Consider the following 20,318-nt stretch of genomic DNA (forward strand, 5'->3'; position numbering starts at 1 on the left):
GTCTACGTCACCCAATCCTCGTTCGACACGTTGACATATGGTTTAGCTCCAGCTGTCCTCTGAAGGGGTAATCCCAAAGTCATGTCACGTTCAACAAATGCCCACTGGTTTCCAGGAAAATTACGAAACCTAACCGGCTAACCCTCAGTCACGGGTAAGCTTTGATTGGCTTGCTTTTAAAAGGTACTTTAGCCGTTCCATTGACCAAAAGGAGATTTGAATACGTGGCTTGTAATCACAAGGCAAAGCACACGTCGAAGGTTGTCGACCGTGTCAGCCATCCGTTAGATATTTTCCATTTCCCCCCCTTTTTTTTTATAGTGTTTGCCACAAAAGACGTGCTCACTTTCGTTTTCGCCTTTTATTATTTAATTCGAGAATTTTGTAGCATATATTATTAATTTATTAGTAAAAAAAGCAATGCTTAAATAAAAATAAGAAATTGTGAATTATGTTAAAGTTATATAATTAAGTTTTTATTTTTATATTATATTTAAATAAATATTTTAATTTGTAATTGTAATATTTCATCTCATATCAAATTTAAATATAAATATTAAAATTTATATAAATTTTTAAAAAATAATTGATTTAGACCAAAAAATTATTATATTCTCGATGTTTAAATTTGGATAGTTACATTAACGTACAACACTTAACTATAATAGAGTGTTAACAATTGCAAATTGAATTTCAATTAATTTTTTCTTTAATTCATGTGGTATATGATTTGATTACATGATTTATTTTATATTAATTATCATATAATTACATTAATTATCATGTTGATATATAAACTAGCAGGTTATAAGATATGTGACATTAGATAGTGATGATAGTTAATTTCTCGTTAAAATTAATAGATTGTGCAAGTAAAACTTATTCGGATAAAAAAATAAAGATTTAATTTGAAAAATAGAATAATTCAACAGGTTTTTTAATCCAAAAAACAGGGAAATTAAAAATTTTTCAACTTGACACATAACCTAAACCATGGACAATCATTCTTGGGCGTTTTTGTAAATAAAGTGGAAGTACAGGGAGGAACTGCTAAGGTGGTGGATAATCATGCCACCGGTTGTTTAGCACCCACGTCAGACAGCTCAACCCTCGTAACCAAGGTTTCTGTGGACTCTTTCCTCCAACCAATACTTTCCACGCGCCTAATTCTCCGTGATCAATACACACACGAAAATCCTGAATTATTTATTTATTTTGCCATAAATGGCTTATTTGTCACGCCCTAAAGCCAAAATCAAAGAAAAATTCTACATCTTGCCAAAAATTTTAATTAACAATTAATTTCTACTCTCAATTTTACTACCACACCAAAAATAATTGGTAGTATCTAATTTTTTTTCAAAAAAATAATCTCGAGATCCTTTCATTTTTTTATCATTATATTATCGATATATAATATCATTTAATGGTAATGTATCACTTTATAAAAGTATAAAGTTAAAAGTTGTTATATTTTAAAATAATTTTTTTAAAATTATATATATTTAATTTTTAAAATTTTTTATTTTTAAATTTATATGTAATTTATATATGTGCATCAACTATAGATCTTTTTAAATAAAATAATATGTAAAAGATTATAAAATTATTTTTATTTCAATATTAGAAAAAAATTTCAGATGATTCAGTCACATGAATTGTTTCTTTTATCAAATTTAATCATTCCTATGCATTTATCAATTTTAAATTTGAGTGTTAAATTATTCTCTCTTTAATTTTTTTATTTTTTTGAGATGTCTTGAAATGATTTTTATTAATTTTTAAATACCTTATATTTTAGATTTTCGTTTTAAAATATATTAAAACATTTCAAAAAATTATTTTTAATTAAAAAAATTAGAGAGAAAATGAGTATTTTAAATTTTTAAAAATCATTAAAAAATGCTTAAATATAAAAGGAATTAAACAAGGAAGACGAAGTTGTTCACCGCCATGATGAGAGTGGAATGGAAACCGCCAAAAGCGCGTGTGGCGACGCGATCAAATTACTTTTGGCTCTCCTTTAAAGGCCCTCCTTCTCCCTTGTAACCCTAGTTTCATCTCTATGTCTGACTTCTTCCTTCTCACTCTCTCTTCAAAGTCATTTTCCTTGTAATTTATGAATAATCATTTACATATCTTTCTCTGATTCTTCTCTTAATTTTCGTCTGCAAATCCTCAATCAGATTCTCTTTCCCAAGCTTTAAATTCTCTTTAATTGTTCTTCATCCCTTGTTCAACCTATAAATCCCTTGTTGATCAGCCATGGGTGTTGCCGTTCTAAAACCAGAAGATTGTCTAAAGCTTCCGCTCCCTAATCCCTTGAAGCAACCGAAAAACCGAGTTCCAAATCCTGCCCGAATTAACCGGGCACAACCCAACCGTAAGAAGAGATCTCCGAACACCTCCCCTCCATCTCGTCCCACCGTGGACCCCAAAGTTCCGGCCAAAAATCTCGTGATGGGTCAAGTCAAGATCCTCAAACGCGGCGAAGATTTAAAAAAATCGACGCCGGAAAAGTCTGTAAGTTTGGAAAAGGAAAACGTCGGTGTAGATCTGGGTTCCACTAACCGTTTAGGTCCAGATCCCGGGTCTGTTCCAACCCAGATCCGCCTTACTGAGTCAAACAGCAACAGCAACAAGGTCGTTGCAGCCGCTTTTTATGCTGGGTCGGCCTTTATAACATCGCCTCCGCCGAGTTCGGTGCCCATGCCGGCGTTTTTCACCAAGAAGAGTAGCGTTGCCGTGAAGAACGATGATGCTACAAGTGATTTGAGGAGGATATTAAGGCTGGATTAGTAGCTAACAGCGACGAATCGTGGGCTGGTGCTGGAATTAATCTGTTGCTGTTTGCTGATAACACTCGTTTGGGTTCTCTAATTTTCGATCATCCCTTATTTTTTCAAGGGGAAAAAATCGAAATAAGCTAACTCAAAAATGTAGGTTTTTAGTCTTCCTAATCGAAGTTCCTCCGCTGTATAGTTTTTATGTTACATCGTTTGCTTTTATACGTAGGGTATCTCCTGGGTTTCTGCTGTCTAGTTTTCTTCTTCTTTCTTCTTTAATTTCGCTGATGGGTAAAATTTCATTTCCTTTTTACTAGTATTGGGTAATATATGTAAGGGTAGATTTGCTGGGTAGATGTGAACTAGTGTTATTGTGTGAAAAAAAAATATATATGTAAGGGTATATTGGCTGGGTTTGTGTTTGAACTAGTGTTATTGTGTTAGGATGTGAAATCATGTAATTGATTTATGTATCCCTCCTGCTTATCAGTTGCATATGATGTAGTTGCCAGTTGATTTATGAGTAAAATTTCTAGTTGTTTCTTAGTGTTAAGCTGACGATTTTTCCCAATGATTGTTAAGCTTGTTCGGCCTGAAGAAGGAACCATTTCAGATTTTGGCCCAGGAAATGAATATTTCTGATACCAATTTTTTGGCAGAATCATGGGCTAAAGGCTGAATTGATAATATAGTGGTTATTGGGTGCAAATTATCCGAGTTTAAAGCTTTTGTTAATTGAAAGGAATTGCTAGTATTTAAAGGGTTAACAAACAAATTCAGTCAACTGCTTTTTGTCCCGGTGGTGGTGGTAGTTCCATCCCTGTCTGTTGTCTTGGTCCACCTACTAAACCTTGTCTTGATAATCAATTGAGACGGGGTAGTTAAGTTCTGGCCAAGGGTCAAACGAGCCTGCGGGACGTTGAGAACGAGAACAGGCAATTCTCATTTTGTCAACACGCTCCGAAGTCCAAAACCGTGCAAGACTGGAAATGTCATGTTCAAAGGGATGAGCAAGATCCTGGAAACTTACACTTGACGGTACATTACGAAAACCCGAAACGAGCATAATAGTCAGAATATAGAAATGTTCTGGAAAGAAACTAAGCCGGTATCAGCAAGATCCTGGAAACTTACCCTTTACGGTACATTACCAGAACCCAAACCGGCATAACAGTCAGAAAATAGAAATGTTTTTGAGAGGAAACTGAGCTGGTTGATGAGGTCCAGATGGTGATGCCCCGTCCGGCTTCTCCGGTTTACAGCAAGGAGACGGGTCCGTCTCAGGGTCTCAGACTTTCTTAGACAGACAGGGCAACGCTTCCTTGGGCTGTATTAGGCCATTATGGTTTCACGACTATCCTTTTCTGTATGTCGGGCCAAAGCCCCAAGGTGAATTGGGAGGGAGGCTGCCTTACCTTGGATTCTACTGGGAGCAAGATATTTGCTATAAATAAATAAACAGTAAAAGAAAACATTATGGACAGTCGTGGGCAGGATACAGTCCCTCGCTTTCATCCTGAAATAAAAAAAAACAGAGGAGAGTTTGAAATTTACATTCACCCAGATTGACGTTCGATGAGGACAAAAAGGTGTCCATGTCAAGGACTCCAAAGTCGCATAGAGACCAACAAACCTCAACCTAAAAGCAAGGTCTAGTGGATTACTTAAAACCCCATTTTCTGACAAATATGGACTAAAGCAAGCATCCTTAGCTCTGCTTCTTTTCTTAAAGGTGGGTGGGGGGGAAGAGGGTATTGTCTCATTATCTATGCTGTATATAAAACCAAACATGCTGTCCAGGAAATGGAGATGGTTGGTGTCTTGCAATTTAATCCTTAAACCAGAATGTCACACAGACCAAGCTGCAAGTGGAGGTTCCCTCAGTTGTTCTTTTAATATGCTATCTTGTCCTGCTTCATCAAACCGGGCCACCTCCAGTGTACCCAACATCCAATTGTACATAAAAAACAGTGTAGAAATTTGTTCAATTTTTTTACAAGTTCTTTTTACCAGGCATAAAGGTGAGGGCTTAGCCAAGTTACCTGTTCAGCCATTACTTCATTTCTTTTTGGACTGTAAACTATTAAATGATTGTTCTGGGGTTTGCATTTATTATTAAAGATCATCATCAGATTGATTTGTTCTTTTTCTTTTGTTTTCTGATCATGATTTTCACTGTCCAGGTTAAGAAGCATCCAACATATGCCTGATGCAATGTGCAGGAAAAGTTGAGATTTACACCCATTCAAAAATTTTACAGAGAAAAAAAAAATCATAGCCTTTGGTCCCGGAAACCGGTTTCTTTTATTGCTGAATTGATTGAACTATATCTATAATTTAACATTCACCAATTTTGGCAGGGGCTAAGTTTTGCAAGTGGGTGGCTAACTGGCTTAATGGCAATGGCAGAGTTACTCTCTGGTAATGTTTTTATTCCATGGATCCTCAAAGGCCAAAGCTATACATAAATGCACAGATAGGAAGGAAAGCAATGTCTGAGAAGGCTGATCCGTAATGAGCCAGTAAGGGGTCATGGATGAGGTGACCTCAATAATGGTCCAAAACTGCAGGGTTTGGTTCTTCATTTTCTGGGTTTACCTACTGCATTTTTGTTCTTCCCACCTAATGAATCACTCTCAACTACTACTAAATTTATGGTTTTTGTTTAGAGATGGGTTTCACTTCATTGGATAACATTCTCCTTGAATTTTTGCCATTTTGTGACCTTCTGTTAAGAAATTTCTAAAAGAGAAACTTACATGCATTGGCACTCTTCAATTACATTTCAAGTTTCTTAGTTCCTAAGTGTCAGTTTTTAAACTAACTTGCAATGTGTTGTTTGTTTTGAGGTAATCAATCTCACGAGTTTATCTCACAAATGACGTTTCATAAATTGAAAATATGATAACCACTTAAATATCTAATTATATTTTAATACAATTTCCCTGGATCGTGATACTAAACATCGTCCTAAGGTGATAGATTGAATAAAAGAACAACAAGAAGAAAAAAAAATAAGATTGGGCCTTTTAATTGGATCATTAAGCTAAGGAAGTTAGAAAATGGTCTCCTTTCTCCCCACGGCCTTACCCTAGTCTTCTTGGGTTTTGCTCTTCCTCTCCCAAATCTCATATTGTAATTTTCTAAAAAGCTAACCAATTTATTTAACTTACAATGCCATTGAATTCCAGAGAAATTTATTTGCATACATTGCATTCATGCTACGGTAAGAATTAATAGTCTACCTAACACATTTTTATAAATATAATTTGCACAAACAGAAGAGAGGGGGCAGCAATGAATGCAAGCAAAGCTAAAAGAATAGGCTTAATTAATAATAAAAACCATTAAACGATATCTATTTACGTAACTAAATTTTTATTTTTCATTTAAATCTACACTATCTTTAATTTTAATGAAAGATTAACAATTGTCGATCCCAATATTAATCAACATTTATTGTATACTTACCTTGATGACGTGCCACATAATCTCTTAACCATATCGACAATCTCGTGTACAGAAAATGATAATTATTTCATATCCTACAAATCAAGAATCATTAGTAAAAAAAATTTACTTCTACTCAGATAATTTAATAGTAAAAAGAATCAACAGTAATAATCACTGTAATAACGTTGAAGAAACAAAAGAAAGAGAGAAAAAAAAAAAGCAGGTGCAACGGTGGCGTTTGGAGGATTAAAACTCTCTAATCCAATCCACTTTGACGAGGCCGACAGACAGTACCCTAAAACAAAGAACTAAAAAAAGTGAGAAGAGAGCGCAGGCAGAGACTTGCACTCGCCGAAAGGCAGTCTTGTCAGCCACGCTAAGCCCAACCTTAGCCTTCCCCTTCTCCCTAATCATCATTATTCTTTTTCTTTCCTCCACCGGTGCCGTTTCACCCTTTCCAATTTTGCGTTTTTATTAATATCTACAAAAAAGGACAAAATACAAAATCTAGTATTTTCTTATTTAAGATAATTAAAATCCCTTTTTTTTGTTCATTACACATCCAACAATCAGTAATAATTTTCCATATATATGTATCATACAAGTAGTTATTTATTATTAATAATTAAAAATTTTTATATTTATATTTGATATATTATCAGGATATATTTTTATAAGTAAACAATTGCATCTCATTGCCCACCAAATATTATTACTAATAAATATATTAGTATTAATAATAATCGAAATAAAGTCATACCCCATACGTACATGTGACAAAAGAAAAAGAAAAACTATTAAGAAAAACCCCTGAAAATTTCACAGTAGCAAGTAAGAATTTAGTAACGGTTTGTGAATGTAAGAGAATTTATTTATTTTTAATTAATTAAGGAAATCCAATTAGTATAGTGAATAGGAGATTAGATTCCGAGGATGCAATTGATGACATTTTCAGGAAATAAAATATATAAAATTAAATAATAAATAAAATTAATTAAAAATTTTTATTTTGATATATAATTAATATTTAAAATCTATTAAGTTGATCAACATAAGTTATGATCTTATTTTACTTTAGAGTACAGTTGATTTCGAATATTTTAAAACTTTAAAATAAAACTCGTCCTCAGATACACTAATACTAAGTACTAGAAAAAGAAAGAAAGAAGATAGATTTAGATTAGAAGGTAATAGAAGCAAGAAGAGGTAATTGCCTCCTATTGCATTTTAATTGCAAGTACTATTTTATTTTCATATATATATATATATATAATTAACTCTTATCATCAGAAGACATTTCCAAACAAGAAAAAAAAAGAAAAAAGAAAGAAGGGCAATGAATCGGCAGTGGTGGGTTTATCAGTTTCCGCAACCCTAGAAGCCAAAAACAAATGAAACCCTGTCAGTGCCACATGTCATCTCTGGACCCCACCATTTTTCTCATCTTGAAAAGAAAAATTAAAGGTCAGAGTCAGACCCCCCACACACATATCACCCTCCCGTCTCTCCCGATCCTTTTGCCCAACGCGAGAGAGAGAGAGAGAGGGGGGAAAGTGCTCGTTTATATAAGAAAACGAGAAACCAAACCGAATAACTGGAATCTACTCCACCACACAAACAACTTTCAAAAATNAATTAATAATGTTATTGTTTTATTTAAGAGAGAAAAAAAAGTGAAAGAAAAGAAGAAAAGAGAAGAAAAGACACCCTCGTATATATACATTGCTCACACCTCATCTCCGTCACTTTTACACATTTTTAACTTTTTTCTCTCATTCCTCGCCACCCCTCCCTCTCCCTTCCCTTTCCCCATATCTTCTCACTTCTCTCTTGCAAACCCCATATATTCTTTTTATCAACATCTGGGGTTCTTTTTTTTTCTTTCTTTCCTTTGTTTTCGTCGGTTGGTGGTGGAGGTGGTGTACGATGATGATGACGATGGTGAAAGATGAGTGGGTTCGGGCGGCGATGACAGATGACAACGTGGTGGTGGAGCTTCTGGTGAGGCTGAAACAAGCGCAAGCAGTGCCATCGGCTCCGAAATCTGCGGTGGCTGCACTTAGATGGGGGATGCGGCAGCCGAGGTCTAAGTCCATGTCGATACGATGCGACGCCAAGAAAGATGGGGATTTCAACGTCGGTACCAGAGGTAGCCCCACCACGCCTCTTTCTTGGAGCGGCGGAGGCGGCGCCGCCTCTCCTTCCACCGCCGGTGGCTTCGAAGAGACCAGTAGACACGCCCTTCGCTCTCCTCCAGCTGCACCTTCCAGATCCAAGGTTTCTTTTTCACTTACTCTCTCTCACTCTCTCTCTCTCTCCGTCTGTCTGAGATAAGGAGCTGGTCTTTCGATGTGTCATACTTGGGTTGGAGTTGACGGAAATGTCCCCGTCTGGCATGTAAAAATTACGTGACCACCACTGTTCATCGGATTTGAAGAAGTGGTTTTGGTTCTGGCTTTGTCTTTGTTTTATCGTTTGTGTCCCGTCGACGAGACATTCTTGTCTAACTTCTTATACACCCTTTTTCTTCTTTCCTAATCCTCAGGTCAAATGACCATCTAACCCCTTTTTAATCTTCTTTATTTACACTTATTTCTTTTCGTGTCACGTAAAATTTATGCTCGGTTTTCCTCGATTGCATGGATTTCTCCATATCCAGCTGACGAAAATGCCCTTTAAAAAATTTCCCGAAGGTTAAATCTGCCCATTTTTACGGTTTTTCTCATCATCTTCGAACTGAAAGGTTTTTATGGGTTCGATCTCTCCGACCATCGGTTTCTGACAGGATAATAGTAATAAAAACAGCAACAAGTGTCAACCTTTTTATGTTTGGACTAAAATGCCCTGGTGCTTTTAAGGGTTTTACGTTTTTCACGTGAGGTCAGCACCCATACACAGATTGGAAGCGCCTCACGTTTTCTTCTCGCCTCTTTTCCGGTCACCTGTCATTCTTTTGTTGGCTTTTTTTAGATTTACCAAATCGCCCTTCCAAAACCACACCCCCCTTAGATTCTACTTTCCAGGAAGTCCAGTACGCTTTTCAGTAAAAGGACAATTTCGTCAGGCAAAAAAAATTCACTGGGGCCCATCCCCCACCGTAAGAAGCAAGGAAGCTTCCCGTAGAGGATCCCAGGGTATTTTGGTCATGACGTGAAACCAGTTTGATAGGTGGGGTCCAGTAAAAGGAGGGGCTGTAGGTCTGCGTTCTTTCGGTTTGGTGTAATGTTGTTGATGATCAAGGGAGAGAGCGATTATCAGGTGTGACGCGGGTGCAATCCAATTTGGTGGGTCTCCCCCCTCCCATCGCTATCTGTAGCTGTACTTGTATTCGCATCGGTTTTTCCCGTGTTTATCTACTCTTTTACGACCCTCACCTTTTTCCGGGATTGGGATATCTTTTAGTGTTTGGGTCCCACAATGTCCAACATTTATGATTGGGGATCGGATCGACCATGGACCGTCTGATTTGGAAAAAAAATGAAAATAGTGGTGAAAAAACTTGAAATTGGGAGGTGAGAATTTTAATTAGGTGTTGGGGAGCTTAGGGTCATACAGCTAGTGACCCAATATGTGCCGGCCATGTCAGAAAGGATCACGTGGGAGTAGTCACGTGAGGTGAAGATCAGAATTAGAGGAGAGCTTAAATCATATGCTAACGTGCCTGTGAATATGACATGGCTTCTTCTTACTGGTTCACTTGGGTGAGAAGGAGCGGGCATTTGGCAATATTCAATTCCGTGCCCTTCCACCACTCAGATTGTCAGCTGTCCCCTACTTGGAGCGCTTTCAAAGGTTTACATGTTTTTTGGTTGTGACCTTGTGAGAGTGCCATCTCATTTTTCTTTTCCCATTTTTTTTAGTTTTAATAATAATGTTAATAAAAAATGGTCTGTGTAAATGTGACGTGTGAGTCAGCTTCTGTTAAGTATTTATGGCAATTTGGATAATGTCAATGCATGCATGTGTTTGAGTTTCATTAGATGGGACCCCAACCTTTAACTTTTAGTTTGAGTGTTCATCCACTTTGGATTTTTACTCCTTTCTTTATGTTTATTGATTTATGATTTGGCTGATGGATGTTGCAGGGCACTGCTGCTGCTAATGAAACCACTAGCACATCCACCAAGAGGACAAGAAGGAAGAAGGTAAAAAATTTAGTTTGATCTTCACTCGGAAATGTTTTATTGAGAAAATTCTGATGATGATTCATGGGTTTCTAATCTGGTATTGATTGTTGTCATTTTTTCAGACATTTGCTGAACTTAAGGAGGAGGAGACTCTGCTTTTGAAGGAAAGGGTTTATTTGAAAAAGGTGTGTTTGAGTTTGAGGGTTCTTCATCCATCATGTGCCTTCTTGACTGTGGTCAGTTAATCTTACAGTCATCTTCTATTCATTGAACAGGAGATTGCATCCATGCGTGCTACTTGTAAAGAACAGAGAGTCAGGAATGAGAACTTGAAAAGAATCAAGGTGAGCTAGACTAACTTTGATGCACTAAGTTGACATGATTAGTATAGATTCATTAATCAATATCTTACGAAAAGATAGGTTTAATGATGGAAATGTGAACTTACTTGTATTGCAGCTTGATTTGAACTTCCATACTGCAAAGAACTCGAGTTTAATTGTTGATGAACCGGAGGAGAAAGTACCTTGTAGTAAATTTTGCCAGAGAGTACCCTCCTCTCTTGACTACATTCCCACGACCACCTTGCCATCACATTCCCTGGATGATCGAAAGCCACTGTTAGATTCTTGCGATGCAGGGAAGGCTGATTCTAGTGGGGACAGTTATTTCTTACTGCCTGATCTAAATATGATGCCTGCTGAAGATGATTCCGGCACCGAAATGTTATATGGGACTAGCTGAGAAAAGATGAGCTGACTACTTTACCCCTTCTCGCAGCCAAAGGGTGTGAGAAAGTGGAGGGGTTTTACTGGAACAATGGTGACACTGGCCAAGGAGCTTATTTGCTGATGTAACTAATACCAAAACTCCGGCCAGGCAAACAGATTTAACAGTTTTAAGTTGCTCCAGTTGCCAACACTCGAAAGGTTTACAGAGAAGAATTTTGAGGGTAGTGTAGAAATCCCTTTAGCCTGTAGATGGTGTAGAGATTCTTGTCATGGGTTGCAGCAGGTTTCCTACATTGCTCCGGAATTCGTTGGGGTAAACCCTCATTACTTCTCGTTTCGGAATTATGTAGAAAATAATTGCGATTCTTTGTAGGTACAAATCCCACGATGGCCTCTCTGTGTAAGCTTCTCGAAAACTAATTTTCACAAGTTTTGTTGTTAGAAACTCGGCTTCCAGTACCCCCCTTTACCAAATTATTCTGTAAACTTGAGGGAGGAATTTCGGAAAAGGACTTTCCAACAATCTTTGATACTGTTTCCTTACAGCCTAAGTTACTAGTGAAATTTCTTTTATGGACCCATTCAACCATTTATATATATATGCCTTAGAATCACAATCAGTGCGAGAGGTGTTGATCCACCACCGGAATGACGGTCAAAGGTAGAAAAGGGTAGGCAAGCCGTTTCCGGGATGTTTCTTTTGACGAGGTAAAAGGTACTGATACAATGTTGGGAAAAGAATTCTCCCCTTTAGCTTTTATATCTCGATTCCCGATCCTGGCGGAAAAGGGCGGCGGATGGAAACCTTCATTGCAAGCAAAACAAGGAGCTTTATAATAATTAAACACAGCTAAAGTTTAAGAGTATTATGTCATAAAATATTTTTAAAATTATGTATCAATAAAAATAATAATATTTGATTTATTGATAATAATATGATATAACAAATATAGAGTTAGAAAATATGTAATTAATTTATCGAAATAAAATTATGACACCTGTTTTTTTTTTAAGCACTTTGGATATAACGGCGAAGGACGGCCCTAAATAGAGGAAAAGGTTTTTGGCCTAATAGATTCAAATATTGAATCCAATCTAGCTAGAGAAGTATAGCTTCCGTACCAACTAGCCAAGAAAAGGAGTTAATCAAAGCACTCTACATGGATGATGCTGTAGATTATAAGACCTTAATTAATCTTTAATGCATGGTTCTGAGAGAACAAATCCAAATTCCAAAATCATGTTTTTTTTTAATTATCATCTAATATATTATTGATGGAATTTTTAAATTCTACAAACAAAATTAATGTGATAAATAAGAATCTAGGAATGAATTCGAAAGTCATCAGATTAAAATTACGCAATGAATTTTGTTATAGAATAATTATCTACACGAATAAGTTTGATGTAGGGGAGACAACCATGAGGACAGATTTGATTTGATTAATCAGTCCTAACAAACTCAACATTTCACAGCAAAGAGATGGACCATCCTACCATGCCCCAGTAACTACTGAAAGAGACAAAGGTATCCTGACCGGTCTATGATGACTAATAAGGAATCCTACGATAATACCATTTTTATCCATTTCGCATCAGGCACTAAGAGCACAAAAACACCTTACTCCAAAGGAATAAAGCAAAGCAAAAATACAAATTTAACTTAAGATTGAAACAATAATTTTTGAATTGGCTACACCTTCCTAATGTTTTAGAACTCTTAGTTGTTGTTTCGGGTTGTGGGGAATTTCCCCAATAAATGGCTTGAGCAAGAACAGTCAAGCATGCTGGACCGATGTCATGTTCGAATGTTTCACTTTTTCTTCAACAAGTTCAATACAGCGGTACAAAACCAACTCAACCGGGTTCAGAGCACATACAGTGTCAATAGCAAGTTGATCATAATCGCTCTTATTCTCTGCCATCATGCCTGTCACAAGGGTTCGAAGAGGTAGGAGCCATTCGTTGTAGGCCTTTTGCAAATTGTTCTTGGACAGCACTCCAGTGTAGTTGGTTTTCCCTGTTCCATTTGCCACCAGGTCAAAAATAAAGAGCAATATGGATGATGACTGATGAAGCACCTTTAAAAACTCCACTGGCTTAGACAGTAAATATCATATTATAAAGAGGCCAAATCTTAGACGGTCAAACTGACCAGGAGCTGAGTCTTGGGACCGAGATCTATGAGAATAGTATTAATTCTACCCATGACTGAATTTAAATGTTTAACATGGACTTTGTTGATGGAGGGAGAAAGCTGGAATTAGTGAATGTGTTATAACTATTCTAAAATCAAACTCCAGGGCCTTGACTCATTACATAAATACAAACACCAAACTTAGTAATAGCACATTACCACGGAAGTGCTATGCTAATATGCAGACAACAAAGAGCACACACTGCAAGAAACATGAGCATCTAAAGCCTTAAGTTCTCATCTTCAATAAACCAGTAAACTAAGATTTACCTGCTGATTCTGTCATCAATACAAATCGGTACAAATTAAGGGCGGATAGAACCTGTAACACATCATAATGAATCTGTTACATACAGGAAATGCCTAGCGTGATAATGACACAAGAACCATTCAAGAAGACCTTAAAATGTGAAGCAATAGAAAAAAATACCACAATCCAAGCAAGACAATAATACAAGAACCATTGAAATGCTCTAAGCAAGATAACTCCAATAAGTTAAACATCAGCAGGCAAAAGATGCAAAAGAAATACCGCATCGCCATTTTCTGGAAGGATTGGAGGTCCTCCATTCAGAGGCCTCAAAACTGACTCCGCCAACTCAAGGATGCTTGTACTCCAAAATAATGTATTTTTACATGCTTTATCGTCAGCCCCTAGGACTTCATTTTTTCCTATTGACGTCCTCAGGGTGCTTTCCATGTGCATTTCCCCTCTAACACAATCTAGAAGAATTGCAACCTACACAGAGTTGGAGGAACTACCTTAGGTAATGTATCTTCAACTATAATCACATCAAATAATAGTCATGTACACTGAATTTTACCATAGAGGAAGAGTCGCTCTTTTCAATTAGAGCTTTTAAAATGTCAAATCTCTGAGAATTTGGAATATCAGCCAAAACCTGGTATTTAGTATCAAATCAGTATGAACCCTAAAAGCATTTGTAGATAACTGAAGATATGAACTTGATAAGATAATAAATTTCAACATATTGAGGTAGATTGACTGAGGAACCATAATATACAAAATCCTAACCCTTTTAAGCGCTTCAAAGGCATTTTTCCTTAGCACTGTGTCAGATGCATATATGATAATCATTGTAATAGCCTGCAATGTTCATTTTGGCCATCAGACTGATAGAGAACAAGAGAGTGCAAAGGAGGATGTATAAAAACAAGATGGAAGGAGACTACCTGCAACGCAGAAAAAAGGCTAGTCATGTAAAGAGAGCAATCGTTATGTTCATCATCTAACGTCTTGGAGTTATTTCCATTTGTTATATCAAGCAAGAAATCAACAGCATGTCTCTTAAATTCCCATGGAAGATCAACAGATGAGAATATGTGCTTTAACATGCCGATTGCTTGCCACCTTTTGGTCTGGATAATTTGAAGTTCTCCCTTAACAGCACTCAAATCCTCCTTCGCAGCCTGAGCAACTTCATCGCACATTTGGGCCCAAATCACTGCATCAATAAACAACAAAAATTCTGTGCATGTCAAAGAAATAGGCAATGTTTTCTGTAACTGATGATGTCAGATGAGGAAAAAAGATCAACAAAATGAGGAAATTTTGTATATGCAAAACACAAACCTGAAATTGATGCACCAAGATAGACATGGGATGAAAAAATCATACTATCATCTTCGTTCTCTGTGCATCTCATAATTATGCATCAAACAAAACGTGTTAGAGAAATAATAAGAACAAAAGATGGTGGAGATCTTAATTTAATCTTGTAATCCTTTAGGAAACAATTATGAAGGAAATTAACTCAGCAACTCATGAACTGTACCTCCAATAACAATGCCAGATATTTTGTCAACATCTGACCCAGTTATCAAACCACGATAGGACAAACCACAATATGGAAGGAAGCATGCCAATCGCACTGCAAAGGGAAGATGATTTGAAGAATTACATCTACTGCTAACTGAAACCAATGCCTGCACATCGAGGATGTATCTTAAAACCAACAAAAACAAACAAATACATGATTTGATAAAACTAAAAAAAATTCAAGAGATCAAGAATGGAAGTCAGCCAATCCCAAAAAGACAAGTAGATTTAAAAACAAGGTGACTATTGGAAATTAAATCACTTGTAGATCTACTGAAACAATAAACACCCAACCTAGAACTTTGGTTCAACATAAGAGCACCAACCAAGATTTGCAGAACGTATAGACCAAGTAGAGCTTGAAGCTTTTCATTTACTCCAGCCTCCTATTATAAGGAATAGCAAAGAATTATCAGGAACTAACAGAGAAACACATCAAGAATTTCAAAAATGGACTAACATGAAGTCAAGTATTGCAGACCAGTTTTGTAGAAACCACTTGTATAGAGTGACCAATGTCGACAGCTCTGTCAAACAAAGTCTCCAGTTCTGAATCTTCATAGTCTGATTCTGAAGAAATGGTGTTCACAACTTTAACAACAACCGGAACTGCGACTTTAATTTGTTCAAAATGGCGCCTTTGAATGGAAAGAAATACTGAAACAAGAACACGAATATTCATGAATATTCAAACAAATAGATTCAGTAAAGAAAATCACTCTTGAATTTTTCAGATGACTATGATTGATTACCTTTTGAAAGTCCACTTAAAAGAGGAGAAACATAAGCAGAAGCTTTGACTGTCTTATTTGGGGAATCTAACGCCTGATCCATTAAAATTCAAAAATCAACAAATACTTGTGACCATTAATTCATAGAAAATTTAAAAGAATGCAATTTAAATACACAGACCTCGCAAAGAATCGAAAGCATATCGCGAGGACTGCATGTCTGTATGAAGCGATCAATGATGTTATCAGCAATCTCCAAACACTTAAGCGAAACTCCTGAAAATTTTGAAACTGACTTTGGCAACTCAAACGAAAGCGCATCGAAAACCTCCTGTGAAATGATCCATAAATTTCATAAGTAAGCTTAATATAAGAACAAAAACATTAGTAAATACTTGATCACGTAAAATGATGCGATAAAAACCTGATCCAGAGAAGGCGAGCACAAAAAATTATAAGTTTCAGAGAGAATTTCGAGCGCATTGGCGCTTGCATCTTCGTTTTCTGGCTCCGAAATGGCGGCGTCTGATAAGGAATCGAGGAAGTTGACGAGCTCCGCGACTGAGGTTTGAGATTGACCAAGGTCTCCTCCGCCGTCGATTGACTACGAAAATGAATATGGATGGAAATTTAACTATTCTCGACAAAACGAATTGGATGAGAGGCTTGCTTCGTGCTTACCTCGGAGCAGGAAGTTAGAATCTGTTGGAGCTGAAGAAGGAGAGGATTAGCAGAAGAGGATCCGTCAAGCTCCGTCTTCTCTGCTGACATGGTGTCCTTGATACGCTGCGTTTCACGGCCTCTAAACACTCGACTCTTCGCCTGAAGCGTGTCTGCTCTCGATGGCGCCGGGCTCTGTTTCCTTTTGCCGCTAAGATTTTTTGCGAATCTGCCTCTCAGGAAATGGAAAAGGAAGTTGCTGGTTCACTTTATATATTTGAAATTTGAAATTTTTGGTTCCTTCTTTTTCTCCTCTTTTTTGTACTAATAAAATTTTGGCAGCCGAAAGAAATTTAATTCAATGGAAAAGAAGATTATGGTTTTCTAATCTCGAATTTTACTTTAATCTTTCATTCGTTTTTAAATATTCTTTTATTTTCGTGAAAATTAAGAAAAATATTATTTTGATATATTTTACATTAAAATTTGTTTTTTTATTTTACAAAATATAAATATATGATTTTTTAAAAAATATAAAAAATCATACATAAGAAAATGAACAAACAAATAAAACGGAAGAATGATCATATGGTTGAATTTAACCAATGTTAATTAATAAATAATAAAAACAACTGAAATAATACTAATAGCTTATTTGTGGTTATGATTAAATTCCTTAAAAAGGGTTAAAAGTTTCAATTCTTATCCTAAGACTAATAATGATATTTAAATATTAATTAAATACATATATATATATATATATATATATCCTCAAGCATTTTAAAATTCAACTTTATTTTTTTTTCATGCATGAGAAAGTTTATTAATTATTTGTTAGATTTTAAACAATAAACACATCATAGTAGAATTTGAAATTGATTGCAAAGTTTATGCATTCATAATACAATTGATTGCAAAGCTTTTGTCAATTTTGAATCGAAATTCTCATTTGCTAAAAGATATCAAAAAATTAAATCATCAAAATAGAAAAATTTTAATTATTCACATTTATTGTGAAGTCAATCAAACTAATGGCTGAATGGTCACACATCATAAAGACCTACCTATAGGCCTTCATAATTTTGAACGTCCTCCCTTAAGAATTTTATGTTATATTTTTCAAATAAGCTAAAAATAAGTTACTTTAAAATGACGTAATCGTTTTTTATTAACTGTTTTTTCCTTATATGTATATAAAAAGAATCCTTATTTCAAGTTTTATATAGCATATAAAATATATGGTGTATTGCATAGAAATATATGAAAGTTTTGAGATTTAAATCACCATATTTGAAAATATTATATTACAAAATCTTTAATTTTAACATATGATTGATTCAATTGATTAGGTCTAAAGTTTATAAAAATCAAATTAATCAAACTATATTATAAATAATTGAATCGTTTGAAGTACATGAAAGAATCAGAATAATCAAAATAAAATTATGTCAATGAATTCAATTAATTATTTTGATTATAATTACTTCAATATTTTTATTAACAATTATTTAAAAAAATATTAATTTACTCGTATGCACTTTCTATAAGGATAAATTCCATCTATAAAAATACTTTAACAAATAAATAGGAGAAAGATATCCCTTTAACTTACATCAAGTAACAAATAGTGAAATAAATCTAACATAATATTTTAATACTGCATGTGATACAAATCAACTTAAAGAAAATATACCAATTACAAATTCAACAAACATTTTCAACAAATTACATCAATAATATCATGAATTTTAAAAATATAAAAATTTTAAAATATATATTATTTATAGTCAATTTGTGGGCATTTATAAATTTTGGATATAAAAAACCACTAAAATTGATTGCAATATTTAAAATTTCAAATTCAAATCGAAATAATCAATCTGAATTAACTAATTCAATCGATTATTTCAGTTTGATTGATTAAAATCTTCTCAACCTTATAAATAATTAATTGAAATGGTGTCCTTCATAAATTTTTTGAAAAATCTTGAAGTAATTTAATTAATTATATGTAGTAATAAGATAATGTCGATCAAATTTTAAAGAAGGATTTCATTTATTTATTTTTAGAGAGTCGATGAGATCTTAACGACCAAAACGAGTTCAGTTAACCCACCCGAGACAACGGTCCCATTTCTCAACCTGCTTTTTACTCTGCCACCCGATTCGGATGCTCCTAATCTGATACGCCCGCCTCCACGCTACAATCTCTACGCCTCCCTCTCCCTGACGGTCCGGTCTCACCGAAATGGAACCCGACGTGAGCATCGAGACCTCCTGCATGATCCGGATCGCCGTCCTTCCGATCGGCGATGTCCCTCCTCCTCTCCTGCGGGACTACCACTCCATGCTGCTGCGTCACCACGCGATCCCTCTCTCGACGATCAGCTCCTTCTACACGGAACATCAGAAATCCCCTTTCGCTCACCAGCCTTGGGACTCGGGCTCGCTCCGGTTCAAATTCGTGTTGGGCGGGGCTCCACCCAGCCCGTGGGAAGATTTCCAGTCCAACCGCAAGATCCTCGCCGTGATCGGCATCTGCCACTGCCCTTCCTCGCCAGATCTCGATTTCGTCATCGATCAATTCAATGCCGCCTGCAAAGGTTACACCTCTGCTCTCGTTGAACGCTGCTTCGCCTTTTGTCCTGGCGATTCTCAAGTGAGTTCTCAGAATTAGGGTTTTTTCTGTTTACTTTATTAAATCAGATGCTAATGTGCTGCTATATGATTAAGATTATTATTAGTTATAGTTATTGGCAATTAGCTGGAGGAATGCTGTGATTCGTGTTTCTCAAACCTTTTCAATTTATTCAATATTTGTTTGTTTTGACAAAGTAAATAATATCAAGCTTTTGTGAATTTCATGGTCTAATTCCTTAATTTTCTGCTGCAGCTGGAAGATGGTAAGAAGAGGGAGAACTTGGTTTTGTTTCCTCCTTCTGACCGTGCAACGCAGGAGTTTCACTTGCAGACAATGATGCAAGATATCGCTGCTTCATTGTTGATGGAATTTGAGAAGTGGGTTCTTCAAGCAGAATCTGCTGGAACTATTTTGAAGACACCTTTAGATTCTCAAGCTACTCTTAGCTCAGAGGAGGTTTATGTTTAGGTGTCCTAAGCTTTTTAATCTGTATTTTATTGTATGAAAGCATTTATTTATTGTTGGACAGTGTGATTTTTGGAATCTTCTGCTTAATCAGTTTGTTTTGATAAAAATGTCAATGCAGGTGATCAAGGCCAAAAAGAGAAGACTTGCCCGTGCACAGAAGACAATAGGGGATTACTGTTTGTTAGCAGGATCACCTGTTGATGCAAATGCTCATTATTCAACTGCACTTGAACTAGCAAGGTTGACTGCTGATTACTTCTGGTATGCTGGGGCATTGGAGGGCAGTGTTTGTGCCATACTGGTAATTGTGGCCTCTGAACCAAGCACATCTGGTATTTATGATGTTTGTTTGGATCCTTAAAAGTGATTAGGTTACTTACAATACATACATGTGCATGAAAAAACAAATGGATAAGGCCTCACTAATTTTGAAATTCATTGTAAATGTTTGCTTTCTTACAAATATAATTAATGAATAGATATATTTACAATGAGGCCTATCTACAACATCTCTGAATCTTTATATCATATTAGTGTTGTGGCTCACATCCAGTTATGGCCACTGCCAATTTTAGTGACTAGCATTGGCTTTCAGGATTTATCGCATGTTTAGAGACCAAAAATTTCCTCCTTCATTTGCATCTCTTTTTTTTTTTTTGGCCAGAGGGGGGGGGGGGGGGGGGG

The 20,318-nt window shown here is 35.9% G+C and overlaps 4 protein-coding genes across 4 annotated transcripts in view; 3 read left to right on the forward strand and 1 right to left on the reverse strand.

Moving 5' to 3' along the window:
- LOC18587735 lies at positions 2,049-3,339 on the forward strand. Its single transcript, XM_018128243.1, has one exon. The coding sequence runs from the start codon at positions 2,266-2,268 to the stop codon at positions 2,797-2,799; it is 534 nt and encodes a 177-aa protein (XP_017983732.1). The 5' UTR covers positions 2,049-2,265; the 3' UTR covers positions 2,800-3,339.
- Positions 7,932-11,676, forward strand: LOC18587738. The gene is made up of 5 exons (XM_007011703.2): positions 7,932-8,516; positions 10,325-10,384; positions 10,489-10,551; positions 10,642-10,710; positions 10,826-11,676. The coding sequence occupies exons 1-5, from the start codon at positions 8,166-8,168 to the stop codon at positions 11,108-11,110; spliced, it is 828 nt and encodes a 275-aa protein (XP_007011765.2). The 5' UTR covers positions 7,932-8,165; the 3' UTR covers positions 11,111-11,676.
- On the reverse strand, positions 12,506-16,809 carry LOC18587740 (aberrant root formation protein 4). The gene is made up of 14 exons (XM_007011707.2): positions 16,547-16,809; positions 16,290-16,469; positions 16,047-16,196; positions 15,887-15,959; positions 15,616-15,791; positions 15,461-15,520; positions 15,091-15,241; positions 14,889-14,948; positions 14,489-14,760; positions 14,331-14,402; positions 14,119-14,196; positions 13,827-14,033; positions 13,565-13,616; positions 12,506-13,117 (listed from the first exon to the last, which is right to left on the reverse strand). Exons 1-14 carry the CDS (start codon positions 16,634-16,636, stop codon positions 12,876-12,878), a joined length of 1,863 nt encoding a protein of 620 aa, XP_007011769.2. The 5' UTR covers positions 16,637-16,809; the 3' UTR covers positions 12,506-12,875.
- Positions 18,599-20,318, forward strand: part of LOC18587741 (trafficking protein particle complex II-specific subunit 120 homolog) — a 6,917-nt gene continuing 5,197 nt past the window's right edge. Inside the window, exons 1-3 of the mRNA XM_007011710.2 lie at positions 18,599-19,184; positions 19,419-19,622; positions 19,753-19,935. Of these exons, the coding sequence (XP_007011772.2) occupies positions 18,774-19,184; positions 19,419-19,622; positions 19,753-19,935 (798 nt within the window). The 5' untranslated portion in view covers positions 18,599-18,773. The remainder of the gene's footprint in view (positions 19,185-19,418; positions 19,623-19,752; positions 19,936-20,318) is intronic.

Source organism: Theobroma cacao, chromosome 9, assembly GCF_000208745.1.
Source record: "Theobroma cacao cultivar B97-61/B2 chromosome 9, Criollo_cocoa_genome_V2, whole genome shotgun sequence".
NCBI classification, from domain to species: domain Eukaryota; kingdom Viridiplantae; phylum Streptophyta; class Magnoliopsida; order Malvales; family Malvaceae; genus Theobroma; species Theobroma cacao.

What these genes read in the sequence shown, in the direction of transcription:
- LOC18587735 (XM_018128243.1), top strand. Translation starts at nt 2,266, where the DNA reads ATGGGTGTTGCCGTTCTAAAACCAGAAGATTGTCTAAAGCTTCCGCTC.
- LOC18587740 (XM_007011707.2), bottom strand. Translation starts at nt 16,636, where the DNA reads ATGTCAGCAGAGAAGACGGAGCTTGACGGATCCTCTTCTGCTAATCCT. An exon ending in ATCTGGCATTGTTATTGGAG is followed by an intron (nt 14,949 to 15,090) that starts GTACAGTTCATG and finishes TGAGATGCACAG; the next exon opens with AGAACGAAGATGATAGTATG. An exon ending in TTCCAGAAAATGGCGATGCG is followed by an intron (nt 13,617 to 13,826) that starts GTATTTCTTTTG and finishes GATGTGTTACAG; the next exon opens with GTTCTATCCGCCCTTAATTT.
- LOC18587738 (XM_007011703.2), top strand. Translation starts at nt 8,166, where the DNA reads ATGATGATGACGATGGTGAAAGATGAGTGGGTTCGGGCGGCGATGACA. An exon ending in CTGCACCTTCCAGATCCAAG is followed by an intron (nt 8,517 to 10,324) that starts GTTTCTTTTTCA and finishes TGGATGTTGCAG; the next exon opens with GGCACTGCTGCTGCTAATGA. An exon ending in AAAGGGTTTATTTGAAAAAG is followed by an intron (nt 10,552 to 10,641) that starts GTGTGTTTGAGT and finishes TTCATTGAACAG; the next exon opens with GAGATTGCATCCATGCGTGC.